General features: G+C 41.1%; 1 protein-coding gene across 1 annotated transcript in view; it reads left to right on the top strand.

Moving 5' to 3' along the window:
* The window catches only part of LOC134368541 (structural maintenance of chromosomes protein 1B-like), a 74,974-nt gene extending 56,195 nt beyond the window's left edge, over positions 1–18,779 (top strand). Inside the window, exons 19-25 of the mRNA XM_063084977.1 lie at positions 8,073–8,174; positions 10,798–10,954; positions 11,427–11,581; positions 12,964–13,115; positions 15,047–15,116; positions 17,726–17,836; positions 18,678–18,779. Coding sequence (XP_062941047.1) covers positions 8,073–8,174; positions 10,798–10,954; positions 11,427–11,581; positions 12,964–13,115; positions 15,047–15,116; positions 17,726–17,836; positions 18,678–18,779 — 849 coding nt within the window. The remainder of the gene's footprint in view (positions 1–8,072; positions 8,175–10,797; positions 10,955–11,426; positions 11,582–12,963; positions 13,116–15,046; positions 15,117–17,725; positions 17,837–18,677) is intronic.
* Positions 18,780–19,867: the final 1,088 nt, after the last annotated feature.

The following is a 19,867-nucleotide window of genomic DNA, read 5'->3' as shown; positions in this document are numbered from 1 at the left end:
ATTCAAGAGAAGTAACTTCAGAGGTCAAATTGCTGTCCCAAGAATTGGAGAGACAGACAGTTGAATACACAGCATCACATTTTACCAGAGGAGAAACCCATGGGCAGAAATCTCCATGGGGAACGAGTGCTACTGGGGTAGGAAAACCTAAACTGTAGTTTCTGAATTGCTGGAGGTTCAGTGTGGACCAGCCTAAGAGATAAAAAGAGAAAAAAGTCTGGTTTCAGGGGACCCAGGCATTGTGAATATCAGAGAAAAATCCCCTTATGCTTAAGGCACGGGGAGGAGGAGAGGAACCATTCTGATAGCCACAGAATTCCATTATGTTTAAGGTCTGCCCACACGTGAAACTATTTAACCAGAGCCTAACCTTCTGGGGTTTTATATTAGTGCCTGATCCCTCTGAGGGAAGGGAAATACCCAACTCCAGTCAACTCTAGCCACCCTGTTCCACCTAAGGGGAAAAAAATAACTGAGAAACACTTGTGAAGTTCAGTCTATGGACACAAGCTTGTAAAAACTGAGACCTAAGCATAGGAGTGTAGAATGCTTCTCCTCTCCACAAACCTCACCACCGAATTGCTAAAGTCCTGTTTACAGCAGTTCCTTTTACCCAGTACATCATGTTTGACTATCAAGAACAAAAGTCCAAGACATACTAAAAGGCAAATAATACAGTTTGAATAAATGGAACTGTCATCAAAACCAGAATCAAATATGGCAGGGGGCTTGGAATTTCCAGACCAGGAACGTAAAATGACTGTGATTAATAAGCTAAGGAATCTAATGGAAAAGGTAGACAACCAGAAAGATGAGGTGGGCAGTGTAAGCAGAGAGATGGTATGTTAGTCTCTTTCTGTTGCTTTTCACAAAACACCTGGAACTGGATGATTTATAAGGAAACAAAATGTATTGCTTACAGTTCCAGCTGGGAAGTCCAAAGTCCAGGGAACACATCTGGTGAGGGTCTTCAGTGATGGCTTTACAACAATTCAGCGTTCTCACATGGCAGAAAACGGCTGAGAGAGAGAATTTGTCATATGCTCTCCTGTTAAAGCTCTCAGAACCATGCCTACAACCACAATTATTAGTCCATTCTCTAGACATGGTCCTCAGAATCTACTCACCTCTTCAACGGCCCACCTCTCAATTATCATAATAGGATTTCCCACACTCTTAACACTTTCACAGTGGGGACTAAGCCTCCAATAAATTAAATTTTGGGAGGACACAGTTCAATCCATAATAGATGGAAAATCTAAGAGAACAATATAGAAATGCTACAGACCAAAAACACATGAAGAACTTTTTTGGTGGGCATATTAATAGGTTGGACATGGCTGAGAAAAGGATATCTCTGAGCATGAAGATATCTCCATAGAAACCTTCAAAACTAAAATGTGGGGAGAAAAAAGACGGGAAAAAAAAAAAACAGGACAGGGACCCTCCTCCCACAACCAGGCAAACTGCCAGTGCCACGGGACCCACTCAGGGTCCTAAGGCATGGAACCGGGGACCAGACCCCCTTCCACGACCAGGCACACCACCATCGTCACCACCAACTAGGTAAACATGCCAAAAACATCACTTCCATGTGGGTGGCCCACTACAGCCTCTACAATAACCATGGCTGCCACAAAAGCGGCTAGATGCCACAACCACAATGCAGATGGTCTGCCAGCCTTTGGAGTGCATTGACACAAGGAGAGTCACCAGCAGAGACCAAAGAAAAGAAGAGGCTGTCTTTGTCCACAAAGCTTATTCCATAGTGACAGAAGAAGCATCTGCTCTACAGTAATACTGGGGGACCTGAACACACCTCTCAGCATTGGATAGATCATCTAGGCAGCAAATCAACAGAGTAACCATTACTCTTTCAGAAGGAAAGAAGAAATCTAGGGTAATTAGATGGGGGAGGTAGAGGGAGAGGGTAAGGTGGAGAGATTGAACAAGGGGTATAAAGAATAAGTATGATTTGTAACAATATATATGCTAGTAATATTGATTTGATCAACATATGTCAATGTCGAATCCCCCAAATATGTATAATCAATTGATTCAATAAAAAGGAAAAAAAAAGAAAAGAATAAAAACAGAACAGAATATTCAGGAATCGTGGAAGAGCTGCAAACGGTGTAAGCAGAGAATACCAGAAAGAGAAGAAAGAAACTAACAGAAGACGTATTGGGAACAAGGACTGAGAATTTCCCGAATTTAATGTCAGACATCAAACCACAGATCCAGAAAGCTCAGAGAACAACAAGAAGGTGTTTGGTGGTGTCTTTTTAGACAACACCAAAGGCATGCCCCATGAAATAAATAAATGACAAGTTGGAGATTATTAAAATTAAAAATTTCTGCCGTGTAAGAAACTATCAAAGGAACGAAAAGACAAGCTACAGACTTGGAGAAAATATTTGCAAAAGACATATCTGATAAAAATCTGAAATATAGCCCAGCTGAAGGAGCTGCTTGGAGTCTACACAGTTGTGCTCCCGTAAAGGAGATGATACTGTACCCCACCCTCTGTGGCTCACAAGCCTTCTTCACCTTGTTAGAACTGGAACTGTTGCAGGAGGGTGTCCAGGGTAGGGGGAAGGGTAGCTGTGCCCTCACCCTCATGCTAGAACTAAAGCTGCAAAGCTGCACACTCCCTTTGGGGCAATCTTAAACTACCCCTCCCAGTCCACCTGCAGACTGAGCTGAAGGGGGGCATTGCCCCTTGGGAATTGCTGTCTTAGTTGAGAAGCTGCTTGGCTGAGCTAAGCAGCTGTGTATTCCAGGGCTGAGCTGATGTAGGGCCTCACATCCCAGGGAAACAGAGCAGTGGCTGAGCTGAGACACCTTGTTCTAGGGGCCGGACAACTCTGGTACTCTGCATCCCTGCAGCTGGACCGTTACCTAGAGACTGAGCTGCTGAGAAACCCCTTCCCCCAGGGAGTGAAGTCAGCACTATGCTGCTCCCTTCCCCCCAAAGCCCAAAAAACTGCACCCCTCCATTCTGGGTTCTTGCTGCCACTGCACCTGGCCTCAGAAGACTGAGACAGTACTGAGTCCCTCCCTTTCAGGAGCTAGAGTCACCACTACAAGGTGCCTCATCCTCAGGGAACTGAGTGACAACTGAGCCCCATTTGATGTGGTTCTCAAATTGCAGCTGTACTCTGCTCCCCAGGTCCAAACTTCCAGAGCACCCTTTTTCCCCCAGAGTTGAGCTAGTGCTGTGCCCAGCCTGCCAGGGTCAGAGTCACAGCTAACGGAGCCCAAGCTGTCAGGAGGGCCTCAGCCACAGATCCTGGTGCTGTGGGCAGTCGATATCTAACCCTGCTACAGAATGTGAACCTGTACCCCAAGTCCTCGGTACCCACAACAGGTTTGTCAGACACTGAACCCTTAAGAGCAGAAACAATGAAAGTACTAGAAGAAAATAGAGAAAATGCTACACAAAATGGGAGTAGGCGGTGTTTTTATGAACAAGACTACAAAGGCACAGGTAACTAAAGCAAAAATAGATAAATGGGACTACGTCAAACTAAAAAGCTTCTGCACAACAAAGGACACTATAAACAAAGTGAAGAGACAAGGGTACAGAATGGGAGAGTCTTTGCAAACTACATATCAGAAAAGAGACTAATATCTAAAGTATATAAGTAACTCAACAGCAAAACAACGAAATTAAAAAATGGGCATAGAAAACGAATAGACCTTTTTCAAAAGAAGACATACAAATGGCAAACAGGCACATGAAAAAATGCTCAACATCATTAATCAGGGAAATGCAAAATAAAATCACAACAAGATAGCTTTCTTCAGTTAGAATAGTTCTTATCAAAGAGAGAAAAATAACAAATGCTGGTAAGGATGTGGGGAAAAAGGAACTACCTCAGTGGTGGGAAAACAGTATGGAGGTTCCTCGGAAAACTAAAAATTGAACTACCTATGGCCCAGCCATCCCACTACTGGGTATATACCCAAAGGAAATGAAACCAATATATCAAAGAGACATCTGCACTCCCATGTTCATTGAAACACTGTTAATACTACCAAAGAGATGGAATCTACCTGAATGCCCATCAACAGATGAATGGATTAAAAAAACCTATAGTATATATGTGCAATGGAATACTATTCAGCTATAAAACAGAATGAAATCCTGTCATCTGCAGCAAACATGGGTGGAACTGGAGACCATCATTTTAAGCGAAGTAAGCCAGGCACAGAAAAACAAACACCACGTATGTGGAAGCTAAAAAACTGTGATTTTTTTAGAGGTAGAGAGTAGAATATTGGTTACCAGAGGCTCAGGAGGGAAGGGAGGGTGGGGGTGAGTGTGGTGGAGGGGACTGGTAGGTTAAAAGGTACAAAGCTCTTGTTTTAGTCCGTTTGGTGTTGCTATAACAGAATACGTGAAACGGTAATTTATAAAGAAGAGAGGTTTATTAGACTTACGATTCTGGGACAGTTGTATCTGGCACGGGCCTCAGGCTGCTTCTACTCATGGTGGAAAGTGGCAGGGAGCCGGCGGGTACAAGCAGATCACATGGCGAGAGAGGAAGCAAGAGAGAGAGAGAGAGAGAGGAGGTGCCAGGGTCCTATAAAGAACAAGCTCTCGCAGGAACTAATAGAGCGAGAACTCACTCATTACTCCCCCCTCCCCCAGGGAGAGCATGAATCCATGCATGAGGGATCCACCCCCATGACTCAATCAGTTTCCATCACTGCCACACTGGAGATCAGATTTCCACATGAGTTTTGGAGGGGACAACACATCCAAACTCCATCAGCTAAGCTACTTACCCTAAGTGAATTAATGTACAGTATGTGCCTGTATTAAAACACCACCTTGTACCCTATAAAGATGTAGAAGTAAGGGTTAAAATTAAAAAATAAAAATTTAAAAGAATAAAGTACTGATACAATGCTACAGCATGGATGAACCTCTAAGACCTTATGCTCAGTGAAATAAACCAGACCCAAAAAGACAAATATTGTATTATTGCACATATATGAAATACCTAGAATAGTCAACAAATTCACAGAGTCAGCAGGTAGAGTAGTGGTCAACAGACTGAGGGGAAGAGGGTGTGGGAAGTTGTTTTTAATGGATGCAGAATTTCAGTGTGGATGATGGAAAAGTTCTGGAGATGGACGGTGGTGATGGTTGCACAACAGTGTGATTGCACATAACGCCACTGGACTGTACAGTTTAAAGTGGCTAAAATGGTAATTTTATGTTTTGTATATTTTATCACAATAAAAGTAAAAGTGAGTAAAATAAAATTAAAACTTTAAAAGAAAAGAAAAAAATATATAGAGAACTCTTAAAATCTAAAACTAAGAAAACAACCTGATTAAAAACTGGACCAAAGACCTAAACAGACACTTCACCAAAGAAGATATGCAGATGGCTACGCACCTACACCACTACACACCTATCAGAATGGCCAAAATCACCACGACACACCTATTAGGATGGCCAAAATCCAGAACACTGACAAAAACTAGATGCTGACGAGGATGTGGAGCAAGAGGAATTGTCTTTCATTGCAGAAATCCATAGAATGGTACAGACACTTTGGAAGACATTTTGGTAGTTACTTACAAATGTAAAAATACTCTTATTGGGCCAGCCATGGCTCACTTGGGAGAGTGTGGTGCTGATAACACCAAGGCCACGGGTTCGGATCCCAGTATAGGGATAGCCAGTTAGCTCACTTGGGAGAGCGTGGTGCTGACAACACCAAGTCAAGGGTTAAGATCCCCGTACGGGTCATCTTAAAAAATAATAAAATAAAAAACTCTTACCATATGTTCCAGCAGTTGCATTACATGGTATTTACTCAAAGATGCTGTAAACTTATGTCCATGCAAAAACTTGCAAGTGGATGTTTATAGCAGCTTTATTTATAATTGCCAGAACTTTGAAACAACGAATATATTCTTTAGTAGGTGAATGGATAAACTCTGGTACATTCAGACAATGGAATACTATCCAGAACTAGAAAGAAATGAGCTGTCAAGCCACAAAACGACATGGAGGAAACTTAAATGCATATTTCTAAGTGAAAGAAGGCAATCTGAAAGGCTATATACTGTATGATTCCAACCATATGACATTCCAGAAAAGGCAAAACTATGGAGACAGTAAAAAGATCGCTGGTTCCCAGGAGTGAAGGATAAACAGATGGAGTACAGAAGATTTTTAGGGTAGTGAAACTACTCTGTCTGATACCTTTACCGTGGGTACATGTTGTTATGCATGTATATAAACCCATAGAAGGTACAATAAGAGGAGCAAATGCTAATGAAAACTTTGGACTTTAGGCGATTACGATGTGTCAGTGTAGGTTCATCACTTGTCACAAATGCACCACTGTGGTGGAAATGACAGTGGGGAAGGCCGTGCATGTGTGGTTCAGGGGGTATGTGGGATACCCCTGTAACCTTCCTCTCAACTTTGCTGTGAACCTAAAACTGCTCTAAAAAAATTAAGTGTATTTTTAAAAAAAGATACTTCTCGGCTTTGTGCTAGTGAGGCTACAGTGGAATATTGCATTCACTCATGATGCATTTCAAAGTCCAGGATAGTGAAGAAAACCTAGACCAGGTCATGTTGGGAAGTGAAGGCTTGGGGAATATGATGATTCTCTTCAAATAGGTGTAGGTCTCTCATGTGGACCACACTTGTTCTTTCTGGTCCTGAGGAGAGCACTAGATTTGGAGAGTAGAGGCCACTTGCTAGTAGAAAGATAGAGGGCCTCTCCTGGTGAGTTCCCTGATTGGAATTTCATAAGCACATCTAGTGGAGGTGGTGTAATAGTGATGCTGTACGAGATATTCTACAAAGCCCCAAATAAAACAGCATTAGATATGAGTTGTCTCTCTCCTGATGGTTGAACAGTGATCACTAGTTAAAAATGATTGTCTTACAATTGTTGTAGGAGTATTGTCTTACAACACTTGTGAGGTAGAACCTGACATTCGCCTTCTGTTGGAGGTGTTCAGACAGAGGGTAAGTTACTTTCACCTGCCAGGGTTCTCATAGAAGATTCTTATATTGTGGGGGAGACTTTACTAGATGACTGGTTCCCAAATCGTAATGTGCTGGGGAAGCACCTGGGAATCTTGTTGCCCAGGAGTCTGCATTTATAACAGCCACCAGGTGAGGCCTGCTGTCGCTAGCCCACTGACCACACTTTGAGTAGCAAGGCACCAGATGACTTACATAGAAGTTTAATACAACGATACATTTTGTATTCAAGTTCAATTTCTTTGTGAGCTGTTTTAACATACATGTATTCCATAAAATGTAGACTTAATTCCAAAAGTAGTTTCATTGAGTTTGTTTTAGCTGAGAATATCTACAAAAGAGGTGGGTTTTTTTGTTTGTTTGTTTTTCCCCCTGTTAATTTGTGATTCTTGGTTTTGGCCTGAGGCCAGCCTGTAGCTGAAGAAGTACTCGTTTGTTTCTTCTTTGCTATTCCTTCCTTCGTTCAGAGAGTCACATATATGGAAATAGAAGTATATTTTGTCAGTCATTGCACTAGGCACTAAGAATAGAGCAGTGAACACAATGTTTAAAAACCTCTCTCATATTCTGGTGGGGGAGAGACATACAGACAAAATGACAAGTAAAATATTTGTGTGTGAGGTGTTGATACATGCTAAAGAGAAAAATAAAGGAGGAAAGGGAATATACGGTGTTGGTGGGGAGGAATTTGCTGTTTTAGGTGGAGAGACCAGGGGTGGCCTGAAGGCAGACAGCGAGGAGAGGAGGTGAAACCTGAAGTGGTGCAGACATCTAGGGGAGGTTGTCCAGGCAGAGGGCAGTGTGCCAGCCCCGAGGTGGGCGTGTGCCTGCTGTGCTCAAGAAGGCCAGTGTGGTTGGAGCAGAGTGATCACGGGACACTGGTGCGTGATGAAATTAGAAGGGGACCAGGGCCCAGGTCATCGTGGCCTTGAAGGCCTCCATTGTTAGCTTTTAATCTGAATGAGTTGACAAGCAACTGGAGGGCTGAGGACTGACAGATGAATAGAGATCACCATTTCAGAAAGCAGTTTCACATGTTTTTCAGTTGGGAACTGAAGCAGAAAGTATGCAGGCAACAGGTGATGATGTCTATGAAAAAGAAGAAGCCATTGAAATAGACTACAGCTCTCTAAGTGAGGATTTGAAGGTAATTGAACGATTTCCATTGTTTCTAACTCATAGTAATAGTGAATATATTATTTAAATATCACAGGAAGACATTTCGATGATAGAGTTTTTCTTTTTGAAGTAGATTCCCCTAATGATTTTTGAAATATACAAAGGAAAAAACGATTTTTCTATACTCACAACACTTCTCACACCAAATATGTGGGTTTATTCCATACCAAGCAATTCTCTGATTCTCTGAATACCAACTTGGCATTCTACGATTCAGGTGAATTCCAACACTATCTGCCTGGATTTAGTATCAGATCCCACAAGTTAAGGGCTAAGTCCCACAAGACTGCTCACACTTCAGACACCAGTTACAAGTCCGGCCTCCCCTACTTCTGACCAACTGACTTCTGACCAATCGGGGGATACCACCACCTCCTTAGGTTTGATAGTTTGCTAGAATGATTCAGAGAACTCAGGGGAATATTTTATTTACACTTACTGGTTTATCACAAAGCAATATAACTCAAGAACAGCCAAATAGAAGAGATGCATAGGACCAGGTATGGGAGAGGGATGCAGAGTTTCCATGTCCTCTCTCATACCCCCTCCAGGTTCACCACCCTCCCAGCATCTCCATGTGTTCACCAACCCAGAAGCTGTTCAAGCCACATTATTTGGGGATTCTGTGGAAGCTTCACTATGTAGCCATGATTGAGTAAATCACTGGTCACTGGTGATTATATACTCAATCTCCAGCCTCTCTCCCCTCCCCAGAAAGGAGAGGCTGAAGTTGGTTCCTCTGGCAACCAGTCCCCATCCTCCAAGAGTCAGCTCATCAACATAAACTCTGGCTTGTTGGAAAGGGGCTTATTATGAATAATGAAAAATGCTCCTCTCACCTCTGTCACTCAGGAAATTCCAAGGGTTTTAGAAACTCTGTGCCAGGATTCAGGACAAAGACCAGAGATATATTTATTATATCACAGTATCACAAAATGGCAGGAAATAATTTACTTTTCTAATGTTTGTATCATCATGTCTCTGTGTATTCTGCAGAACACTAGTACCATGACATGTCTAGCCAAAGAAAAGTTTCTGTGGTCAGGTTGAGAAGTCCTGCAATAACAAAAGTAGCCAAATCCAGCACCCTGAACTTGCCCTATCAGTGTGCCAATGTAGTACCCCCAGTAGGTACTGGGGCTTCTCCAGAGTACCGAAGGTGATAGTGTAGCCATTGCTCCAAAGCTGCAGAGCAAAGACCTGCAATCCAGCTTCACAGTCCCTTAATTAAGCAGCTCTGGCTCATTTCTCATGAGGTCAAAATACTGCAGCCAGTCTTCGCTTTCCCCCCACAGCCACAACCTTCAGAGGAGAGAGGCTGCCTTCTGTAGTAGTGCTGTCCCAAGACTGAAGAACAGTTCTTCCTACCAAGCCCCAGTAATAGTCTTCTCATCCCAGTGGCCTAAATGGAGTCACATGTTCCTTTCTGAGCCAATCACTGTGAGGGAGGGGGCGGTAGTCTCTGCCTTAGACCAAGCAGGCCCACCCCTATCTACTACCTGGGATCTATGAGGCAGAGATGGGCCTACCTGGTCAAAAGCATGGGCTGTGATGGAAAAGAATAAGTGAGAGTGGATGCTGAGGAGCGATACCCAACACATCTTTTCACTTCATATGTTGTTAATATGTTTCATTAGATTTGCTGGACTCTTTGATTGTATTTGTGGCACCTTTTGGCAATCAGAAAGAAGTGTTTGTCTTCTCTGTAGTCTTCTATTTAGTGCTTTCTCCTTTTGCTTTTTTATTTAGAAAGTCCTTTCCCACCTCATTACTGAGTAAACATTTTCTTCCCGTTTATGGTTTTCTTTTGTTTTCATTTACCTCTTTAATTCATCTGAAATTTATTTTTGTTTATGGTATGAGTTAAGAAACTATTTTTTAAAAAGGCCCAAGTTAACTAATTTACTCACCAGCATTTTTCAAATATTCTCTTCCCAGTGAATTAAAATGTCACCTTTACCATGTATTAATTAACCCTCTTTGGGAGGTGAAGAAAGTTTTCCTGGAAGGGCATGTGACACACTTTCTCTTCCCTCCTCCCTTGAGTTTGTTCTATTCACCATTCAGGTTTCAGGCTGTCACCTGCTCTAGCTGGGCTGGATCTCTCTCTGCCCCGTAGTACCTATGCTTGCCCTGTTAGTGGTCTTTTCACCCTGTTGTAAATGCCAGTTTATATTTCTGACTACCCTGTGAGCCCTTTAAAGGCAAAGATGACAGTTTCCATCATCGAATCCTCAATGTCTAATACATAGTAGATGATGAATATTTTTAACAAAAGAGTAAAGAAAGGTGATATACAAATTGGTGCTTTTTAGCCAATTTAACAAATAAGAAGGTAAGGTGCATTCCAAGAGAGTAGCATATACAACACTAGAGCCATAAAAGAGCACAGCAGACTCAACACAGCCATCTCAGGAAGCTACAAACACTGTGGTGCGACTGCAGCTCCAGGCTCAGAGAGGGCTTCGGGGAGGTTGCTGCGCAGAGGGAGCTGGTAGGGCCAGATGGTGAAGGGCCCTGCATGTGTGCCTTGCCTTAGCAATCTGGATGTAAAAGGCATGACAATCACTGTTGTTCTTTGCCAATAATAGGCTCTACAAACTGATAAAGAAGTCGGGGCCCACCTTAGATTCTTACTGCGGCGAATAGCATCCCAGGAAGATGTTCTGTACAAGACAGCAGCCCCAAACCTACGAGCCCAGGAGAACTTAAAGACTGTCACAGACAAGTTGCAAGAATCCACAGATGGTGAAATTGCATTTAGCTGTTAATAAGATCATATTCACGGGTGTTATGATTTCTTTAAAACTTGCCAACAATCCCACACAGATTCTGCTTTTCTCTTTTTTTATTATATATATTTACCTCTGTTGTCTTAATGTGTGCTTTTAATACTGAATCACTAATTGCTTCCTTTTTGAAAAATTGTTAATTTAAAACATGTTTATTGGTTATTTTAGAACAGATTTTTTAATACCAGTAAAATTCATTAAATACTTGTTAGAACTTGTCAATATTATTTAGAAATTATCCCTATTAGAAAAAGGGCTCATCAATTGTAAAAGCCATGCCTTAATTATAATTGAGGTATTTTGAAGGTAGATTTACTGGAGACAACCAAACTCGAAATCTAATTTTAAAAGTATTTTATGCTTTAAAGTCTAAATAAGAGAAATCCCCTCAGTGATTTCCAAAATAAAGAACATTTATTCTCTCTTAGTTTTTGAGGCCAGCAGAAAGGAAGCCAGAATGTGTAGGAAAGAGTTTGAACAGGTGAAAAAAAGAAGATACGATCTTTTCAGCAAGTGTTTTGAGCACGTCTTAATCTCAGTTGATCAAATCTACAAGAAGCTCTGCAGAAACGACAGTGCCCAAGTATGTATTTTTCACCTCAAAATACTAGTGGGAATTTTGTATTATTGACAGTGTTTTTTTTTTTTTTTTTTTTCTGGTGGGAAATAAACAAACACTGCCACATTATTTGAGTGACTTGGTTATAGGGCAAAGTCAATTCATGAAGATTGGTTCTCTAATGACCTGTTCTTAGATCCCATTCACTCTAGACTGGCCAACCTAGACAGAACTCTGGGCCTGTCTCTTCATCTAAAAAAGTGAATGGGTTAGATCATTTGGTTTCCAAGTTCTCTTGAGTTCTGAAATCCTGTTGTCTGGTACTAATTTGATGTTATAAAACTGTAGGTCTCTATGGTAAAGGTAGGGTCATGTAGAAGACCTTGGGAAAACAGTTGATTTGTGACGTCGAACAGAGTAACAAGTGAGAGGGAAAGAACTAAAGGTAGGATTCGAATCCACATATGTCCCTTTTAATGACAGCCTCTGTGCTGTAACCACCCACTGTATTATAAATTTCCATACTAAATACTTGTGGAATTGAGTGTGGAATAAAGATGTAGGTCAGCACTTACTACCTGCTCTGCTTTTGTTTTCTCTCTCTCTCTCTCTCTCTCTTTTTTTTTTTTTAATGACTGAGATTTGGTCCTGGATCAGATATTTTGAATTTCAACTGAAAATAACATACTAATTTTCAGTAAAGTAAGATTAAAATAAACCCATTAACTCCTTGAGAACAGGAATCATCTCTTTATTAACAGTGCCTGACCCACAACTGACATTCAATAAATATTTGATAAATAAACCAGTGAGTGAATTGAATACTTTTTTTTTTTTTTTTTTTTTTTTTAAGACAAAGGCATATGCTGCAGAGGTTTGAATGGCTGTCTGGTGGCAAGGCCTGATCCTTGTACATGTTAGGATGTTTTCCCTCTTTCCTCTACCCAGACAACCCTGTTGCCTGTGATTACGTGTAGAACTAAATCCATTACTTACAGGCATTGATATTTTTACATCAAAATTGCAGAAAACCTTGGGCTGGCCAGTTGGCTCACTTGGGAGAGCGTGGTGCTGACAACAGAAAGTCAAGGGTTAAGATCCCCTTACCGGTCATCTTTAATTTTTTTTTTTTAATTGAAGAAAACCTAACCAATAGAATGTTTCGCATTTAAACTCTGTGGCAACCCCAAGTTGAAATTTACTGGTTGCTTTTTTTTTTTTTTTTTTTTGTCGTTTTTTCGTGACCGGCACTCAGCCAGTGAGTGCACTGGTCAGTCCTATATAGGATCCGAACCCGCGGCGGGAGCGTTGCCGCGCTCCCAGCGCAGCACTCTACCAAGTGCGCCACGGGCTCGGCCCGACTGGTTGCTTTTCTAATGTTGCTAAATAACTAAAATGCATTTCAGGCACTTCTTAGCCCGGAGAACCCTGAAGAACCTTACTTGGAGGGAATTAGCTATAACTGCATAGCACCAGGGAAACGATTTATGCCGATGGACAATTTGTCGGGGGGAGAAAAGTGTGTGGCAGCTTTGGCTCTCCTGTTTGCTGTGCACAGGTAAGGCCACAACAAGCTAATCAGTTTTGTGTAAGGGCAGAAACCAAGCAGACCATCTTATAAAAGACGTATTGACTATTTGTCTTCATTAATATTTACTAATGTGATATGAAACTCTTCTTCAGCCAGACAATTCAAGTTATGCTTTAGGCCTGCAACAATGTAGACAGCAAATCTAAGAGAGAGTTCAGTCTCTGACAGATTTTTATTCAGTTTCTGTTATCAATAGTTGCTATATTCCAGCTTTATAGAAAAGAAAGAAAAATATTTTGAATGGCCAAATGTGACATCAGGATTGCCAGGAAACAAAAACAACAAACAAAAAGTCCAACTTGTACATTATTTTCCTAGTCCATATTCAGAGATCTGCTGTTTAGTAAAGAATGGTAAGATAAGTATTTCTTTCAAAAAGTATTTAACCTCCTTATTTCCTCTGATGATGGTGATACTGTTTCTTTGTAAAATAAATCAAGAAACAAAAAGTTAACTAAAATTAAGGCAAATAATAGCTTTCACCATTCACAGCATTAGACGAAGATCTGAGCCGTAGACGATGTTGCCTCTCTATTTCCATGACCAGGAACATATACAGGAGTGTGACAACCATTCTTCACTGGTCTCAAGAAGGAAAAGGAATAGGTCACCACAGGAAAGGGAGAAAAGACCGTTATGGCAGGGGGACTCTGGGAGAGCAGGAGGCAGGTCCTGAACAAGGAATCTTGGCAGAATAAGACCGTCACTAGGTGGCGCCCCCATCCACTTATTAAACAATATTTAATAACTCTTTACTGTGCGCCAGGTGCTATTGCAGACACTGGGGAGACAGCTGCGAACAAAACCAAATGCCTGCCTCAGAGATACTTCATTTTAGTTGGGGAAGACAGATAATAAATCGGCTATATTAGTAAACTAATTCTCTTATATAGAGAATATTAGAAAATCACAAGTCCTATAGAGGGAAAAAAAAAAAAGTAGGAAATGGAGATAGTGAGTAGCATAGAAGGGTTTGAGGTATTAAAGAGTTTCAGGAAGGCCTGTTTGAAAAGGTAACATTTGAGCAGTGATTTGAAGGAATTATGGGAGCAAGTTGTACATAGCTACGGGAAGAATGTTCTAGATGTGAGGAGCAGCAAGTGCCAAGGCCCTGAGGCCAGAGTGAGCCTGGCATGTGTGAAGATAGGCTTTATGCAGCACTGGCAGACACAGGGTTTGAAAACTATTGTGACAAGGTGAAAGATGGTGATGGGTAGGACCAGGATGAGAACAGAAGTTTGAGCTGGCAGAACTTACTAACAGACAGGGCGTGGAGTGTGAAGGACTCAGATGACTCCATGGATTTTGGCCTAATCAACTAGAGTGATAAGAGCTGCCAGTAAGAGGCAGCTTACTACAAGAGGGAGTAGTTTTGGAAGGGCAGGTAAGGAGTTTGATTTTGGATGAGTGTGAGATGCTTGTTAGACCCCGATGGGGAATTGTTGAGTAAGCAGCTGGACATGTGAGGCAAGAGTTCAGAACGATTGGTAGAAGTACTGGGAGCTGTCAGTATTTCGATGGTATTTAAAAATTTGAGACCAGATGAAATCACCAAGGGAGTTAATTAGAGACCAGAGAGCACTAAACCCTGAGCCCTGAGGGCACGGCCATGTTCAAGGTCAGAGAGATGAAGTGTTAGCAGAAGAGATGCAGAGGGAGCAGTGGGTGAGGGCAGCAGACTGTGTCATCCTAGTGTTTCAAGGAGCGGGGATGACTGAGTACTCCTTGCATAGGTCGCACAGGATGAGCACTGGATTTAGCAGCATAAAGGTCATTGATTACCTAGACAAAAGTATCCAAAAGGATGTGTCTTATTCTGAATAATGTTGTTAAAGCTTTCCTCCAGGTCTTTGTAAAACAGATAGAAAATTGTAACTTGCTTTACTGTTTTTTTCTAGTTTTCGGCCTGCTCCATTCTTTGTTTTAGATGAAGTGGACGCAGTCCTGGACAATACTAATATTGGCAAAGTAAGTTTCTTTCTGCTTTTAATTTTCAATACAATATCTATAATTGCAGTCAGAAGGCAGTTTACCTTGACCAAACAGGGTTGTGGGACAAGCAATGATAATTGCTGAATAAAAATCAATACTTTAAAAATCTGAGTTAAATATCTAAAAACAAGGTGATTATTTTCATTATAGATTTAGGGGACCCTCAAGATTTGATAGGAAATCAACACAGAAGTCAGATGAGGATCACTGTGCTCTATCAACAGCATTACTACCGCCAGAACTTGCTTCTCCCAAATCTAGATATTGAGAATTAGAGGGCAGCTAATAGCAGGGGGCACAGGGTTTATCTCATGGACCAAATTAGTTGTTTAATAAAGTCTGTGAATAGCAGCACTAAATAAAATTCTACCTCCCCAATTTTATCAAAACTTACTTGGGCGTGATCCTGTTTTCAGTATTTGAGACAGTGAGGGAGCTAAGGTAACAGTTTAACTTGCCAGTGAAATTTTAGGCAGGATTCGAAGACCAATGGGTAGATTGTACAGAGCCACCTAAAGACCCAGGCTCGCAGCTCACACAGCTTGACTGTAATTAGATTGAATCTGGGAAAGGAGAATGGGGTCAGCCATGGAACATGAACAAAGGACAAAGGCAGACCCTGGCAGTGCCCATCACTGCCCAAAGCAGGGACAGCTCCAACCTGCAGACTTGCAGTATCATGGTCCTACTGCCAGGGCCATCCATTTTTGGAGGTGGATAAATTAGACTGTCCTGGTTCTGATTCCAGGCCCACCCACCTTCCAGACCGGGCTTTGCATTTATGGCTGCTTACAAGAAGACTGTCCTCGTCATTCTGGCAGATACAGTTCTCATTACTTACTTGTAAATTGGCATTCTGTTTTATAACCTAGTTTTGTGAGCTTGGCTATTTTCCGTCTTAGGGTGCTGCCCAGTGGGTTCTGTGCCTCTGAAGCTGACCTCCGTGATTTCTTTCTCTGTTGATTCACTCCTGAGATGCCTGGGCGAGTCACGGGGCATTGCCAAGCTGCAGCCTGAGATCCCTTCTTATGGCATGAATGTAGTCTCTCAGCATTTCCCAAGTTGTATTCATCTAACTCAAATCTTTCTAGGACTCTCCTTTTTAAAAATGGCACAGGATACACAAGGATACCACATGAACTCCACACCACACAAAAAAGCCTATGCCAGAAACTTCATGGTAACTGGGGGAAGAAGAAAACATGAGCAAGAGAAAGTCCTGATTTGTCTCTCTTGAATGACAGCAGTCTGCATCAGCTGACTGGACTCCATGGCCTGACCCATTTAGGAGAAATCTCCCCTTAGAAGGTTAATTTTGGTACTTTGTATCCCATATTCTGTGGAGCAGGAAATCTTTGTGGACTGCTGCTTTTTTTTTTTTTTTTTTTTGGTTGCATTTAAGGTCCACATCTTTTAGCAAAATTTAGATGTTCACATTGGTGACATCTCCAGGGACTAGGCCTTACTTAAGACTCCCATTAGCACCTATCCTATGTATTAAAACCTCTTAGTTTCCATTATCCCTTTGAGATTTATGATCCTGACACTCCGTTGCTGAATTGAGTGTGAGCGCTTATGTACTATGAGCAACTATGAAGCAGCCTCCACTCCTCCTTGTGATCAGGGTGCCCGACTTTTATAATAGGTAACTCTCCAAGCAAAATGCATGCCGTACATCTTTGCATTCTATCTCCTCTTCTTTTCCTATCACTACCCCAAGCCTTTTTTCAGCCCTGCATCATAGTAGCTACGATTAGTTAGTTGCCTCTAATGCTGGAGTTCCTTCTGTGAATTCAGCCTCTTTCCCGAGAACAGTTTCCTTCCTCGCTCATCATTCACCTTAGCTCATGACTCACTCCTCAAATGAAACTGCTGTTCCTGCTTCCAAAGCTTGTTTCCAGTGTCTGGGATGCAGCCAGGACCGATACACACACAGACCCACTCCAGCCGTCAGAGAGGTCTAGGGAGGGGACAAGTATCATTAGACTGTTGCTCCTGGGAGTCTAAGTTCTTCTCTGTCGTTCTCCAAGCTGTAAGTAGTTTGTTCACTGAGGCTCATTTCTGTCCATTATATTTTGCTCATATTCTCGTTTCCTTTTGGAATTGAGCTTCCTGAAGGAGCCGAATTTCACCTCTAACAAAATGACTGGATTATGGATACGTACTGAATTGCTGTGTATTTCCCATCTTCAGGGTTTGAGTTGGCAAAATAGGATGTTGGAAGTTTAAATACCAGTTCTTCTTCACTCATAAAATGTCTCATTATAAAGGCTGATTCACATGACAGTATCTCAAGTTAGAGCTGTATTCTTTAAAATATTCTTCAAGTTTAAAAAATATATATTCTTAAAGTTTTAGATCACAGGTTTAATGAAGTTTATTTTTTTTTACTTACCTCTTATATTTTAGAATCTAAACTATTTCCATGTCTGCAATTGTGGTGGATTTACTGAATTACCAGAAAGGCAAGTGAGTGCCTTATCACCTAAAATGGGCAGACTCAGAGACATGCAGAATCACTGTCCCCTAAGTCCAAACAAGGCCTTTCCTTGCTGACAAAATATGTGCTTTTTATTTCCACCCAGGTATCAAGTTACATCAAAGAGCAGACTCAAGAACAGTGTCAGATGATCATCATTTCCTTAAAAGAAGAGTTCTATTCCAGAGCTAATGCGCTAATAGGCGTCTATCCAGTGGTAAAGCTCAATTACGGGGAGAGGAGAAACTGCTGTAAACCCACCTTAGTACTCCTATAGCTGCAGGCCTTTCCTTTTATAACTAAAAGTTCCAAATGAAGTTTGCAGATACCGTTTGACTTCTGCAGTAAATAAATATAGGCTGAAATGATTTTTTAATCAAATAAGACACAAAAGTAACTATTCAGTTATTTACCTATGACGGTACACGGAGATTTAAGATATATCCTAAGTGAAAGAAACAAATTGAAAATTACAGAATAGTAATAGTTTTGTTTCGTAAAATAATAGTACACATTAACTTACAGAGAGTAACCTGTTAATATTATAGTTCATATTTCTGTCATGTTTGAATGTTTGAAGCAAAAACAAATTCACCGTGGTAGCGCAAAGAACCATTTATCTTCCAAAAGTATCACAGGAAAAAACAAAAGAACCAACTACAAGTTCCAGGTTGATAGTAACTTTTAGCCTGTGAATACACCTTTCTTAAGCCATCCACAATACTTACCTGAGCTAATGGAGAGCAGCAACTAATTGAAATCATTTGGTTTTGGGGCAGTTGGGTTTACTTCCTGAGTTTCCCTTTAAGCTAAGATAAAAATTAATTTACAGAATGTTAGGGAACCACCTGGAAATATGCCATGTGAGATATGGAAAATCTCATACCAGATAATATTTTAAAAAACAAGTGATATAAATGCAGATAATTGATACCTTTTTAGGTACAAAGAGTTTCCTTTTTAATGTGAATCCAGACTCATAATAGCTCTTATTTTACTTTAATAGTATTTTTCCCTATTATGGGGACTGGCTTTTAACTGTCTTTTCTCCATTTCAGTATGACGACTGCATGTTCAGCCGAGTTTTGACCCTAGATCTTTCTCAGTATCCAGAACCTGAAGGCCAACAAAGCAGCAAGAGACATGGAGACTCCCATTAGAAACTAGAGTGCCCTTGAGCACCTGCCAGCTCGAAGAGCAAACAGGACAGTCCTATAGTGGTCAGGTTAATCGTTGTTTAGTTCCCATTCTGAAACTCAAACAGCTCTTGAATAACAAACTTCTGGAGCAAGCAGGACCAACCTGGTGTGCCGTTTAAGGAAAAATCTGAGTTGTTCTAGCTAGAGGCTGTGAGCTCATTTCAGTGAAGGAGTGTTCAGGCCCCACTGCAGTAGGGAAAGTTTTCTACCCGAGTCAGCATTGAATGAGCTTAAATTGGGGGGAAAAAAAGTATAATTTTCTACCATAATTTTAACTTTTGTATTGAAACAAGCTAGACAGAAGAACTTTGAATTCTGTATCATCTTCACTTTGGTCTTGCCTTGCACCTGTAAGTAATATTTAAGGGAAATTCTTTGTTTTTAAATGTACTAGTTATAGGGCAGTTAATAAATATTGTTGAACCTAGTTTTATGGAAAATTGTTTCAGAGGAACTATACGTCCATATTGAAAACATTAATAAAAAGTAAAGTCTTATTTAAAATGTCTCCAATGTACTATTTTAGAAGTCAAAGAAAATTTTAATGGTGAAACAATTACATCTGCTTCAATGCAATCGAAATTTTTCTAAATATAATTTCTATTAAGGAAAACTTGAAGAATACAGGCTTTCTCTAGTAACAGCTGACTTTTCCACTTACACACATTGTTATGTGTAGGAAGGAAAGTCGCACTTTTCAGCAGTAATTCATTTCCATTTCAAAATAGAGCAAGAAGATTCTGAGGTGGTCTTCTACTTAAGACTGCTTTGGGGCCAAGTGCTCACCAAGGAACAGCCTCCTGAGATAACAGAATCACTTTTGAACAGCACTATTTCATGCAACAAGAATGCACTCTGTGCCTAAGAACTAGGTTAAGTCACAAAAAGACTCGCTGCCTGCCCTGAGGGAGCCTCCAGTACAGTGAGAGCGACTTTCTCAATTGTAGGTAGCAGAAGCCAGTTTGTCCTCCTTTGTTCTTTTTTTTTAGTACTGGCACTACCATCAAAGTCATCTACTTCTACTTCTATCTTGAAAGCCATCAACTTTT

This window comes from Cynocephalus volans, chromosome X (genome assembly GCF_027409185.1).
Source record: "Cynocephalus volans isolate mCynVol1 chromosome X, mCynVol1.pri, whole genome shotgun sequence".
In the NCBI taxonomy this organism is placed as follows: domain Eukaryota; kingdom Metazoa; phylum Chordata; class Mammalia; order Dermoptera; family Cynocephalidae; genus Cynocephalus; species Cynocephalus volans.
The sequence above is the reverse complement of the archived record's forward strand: the minus strand, read 5'-3'. Positions and strand labels throughout refer to the sequence as shown.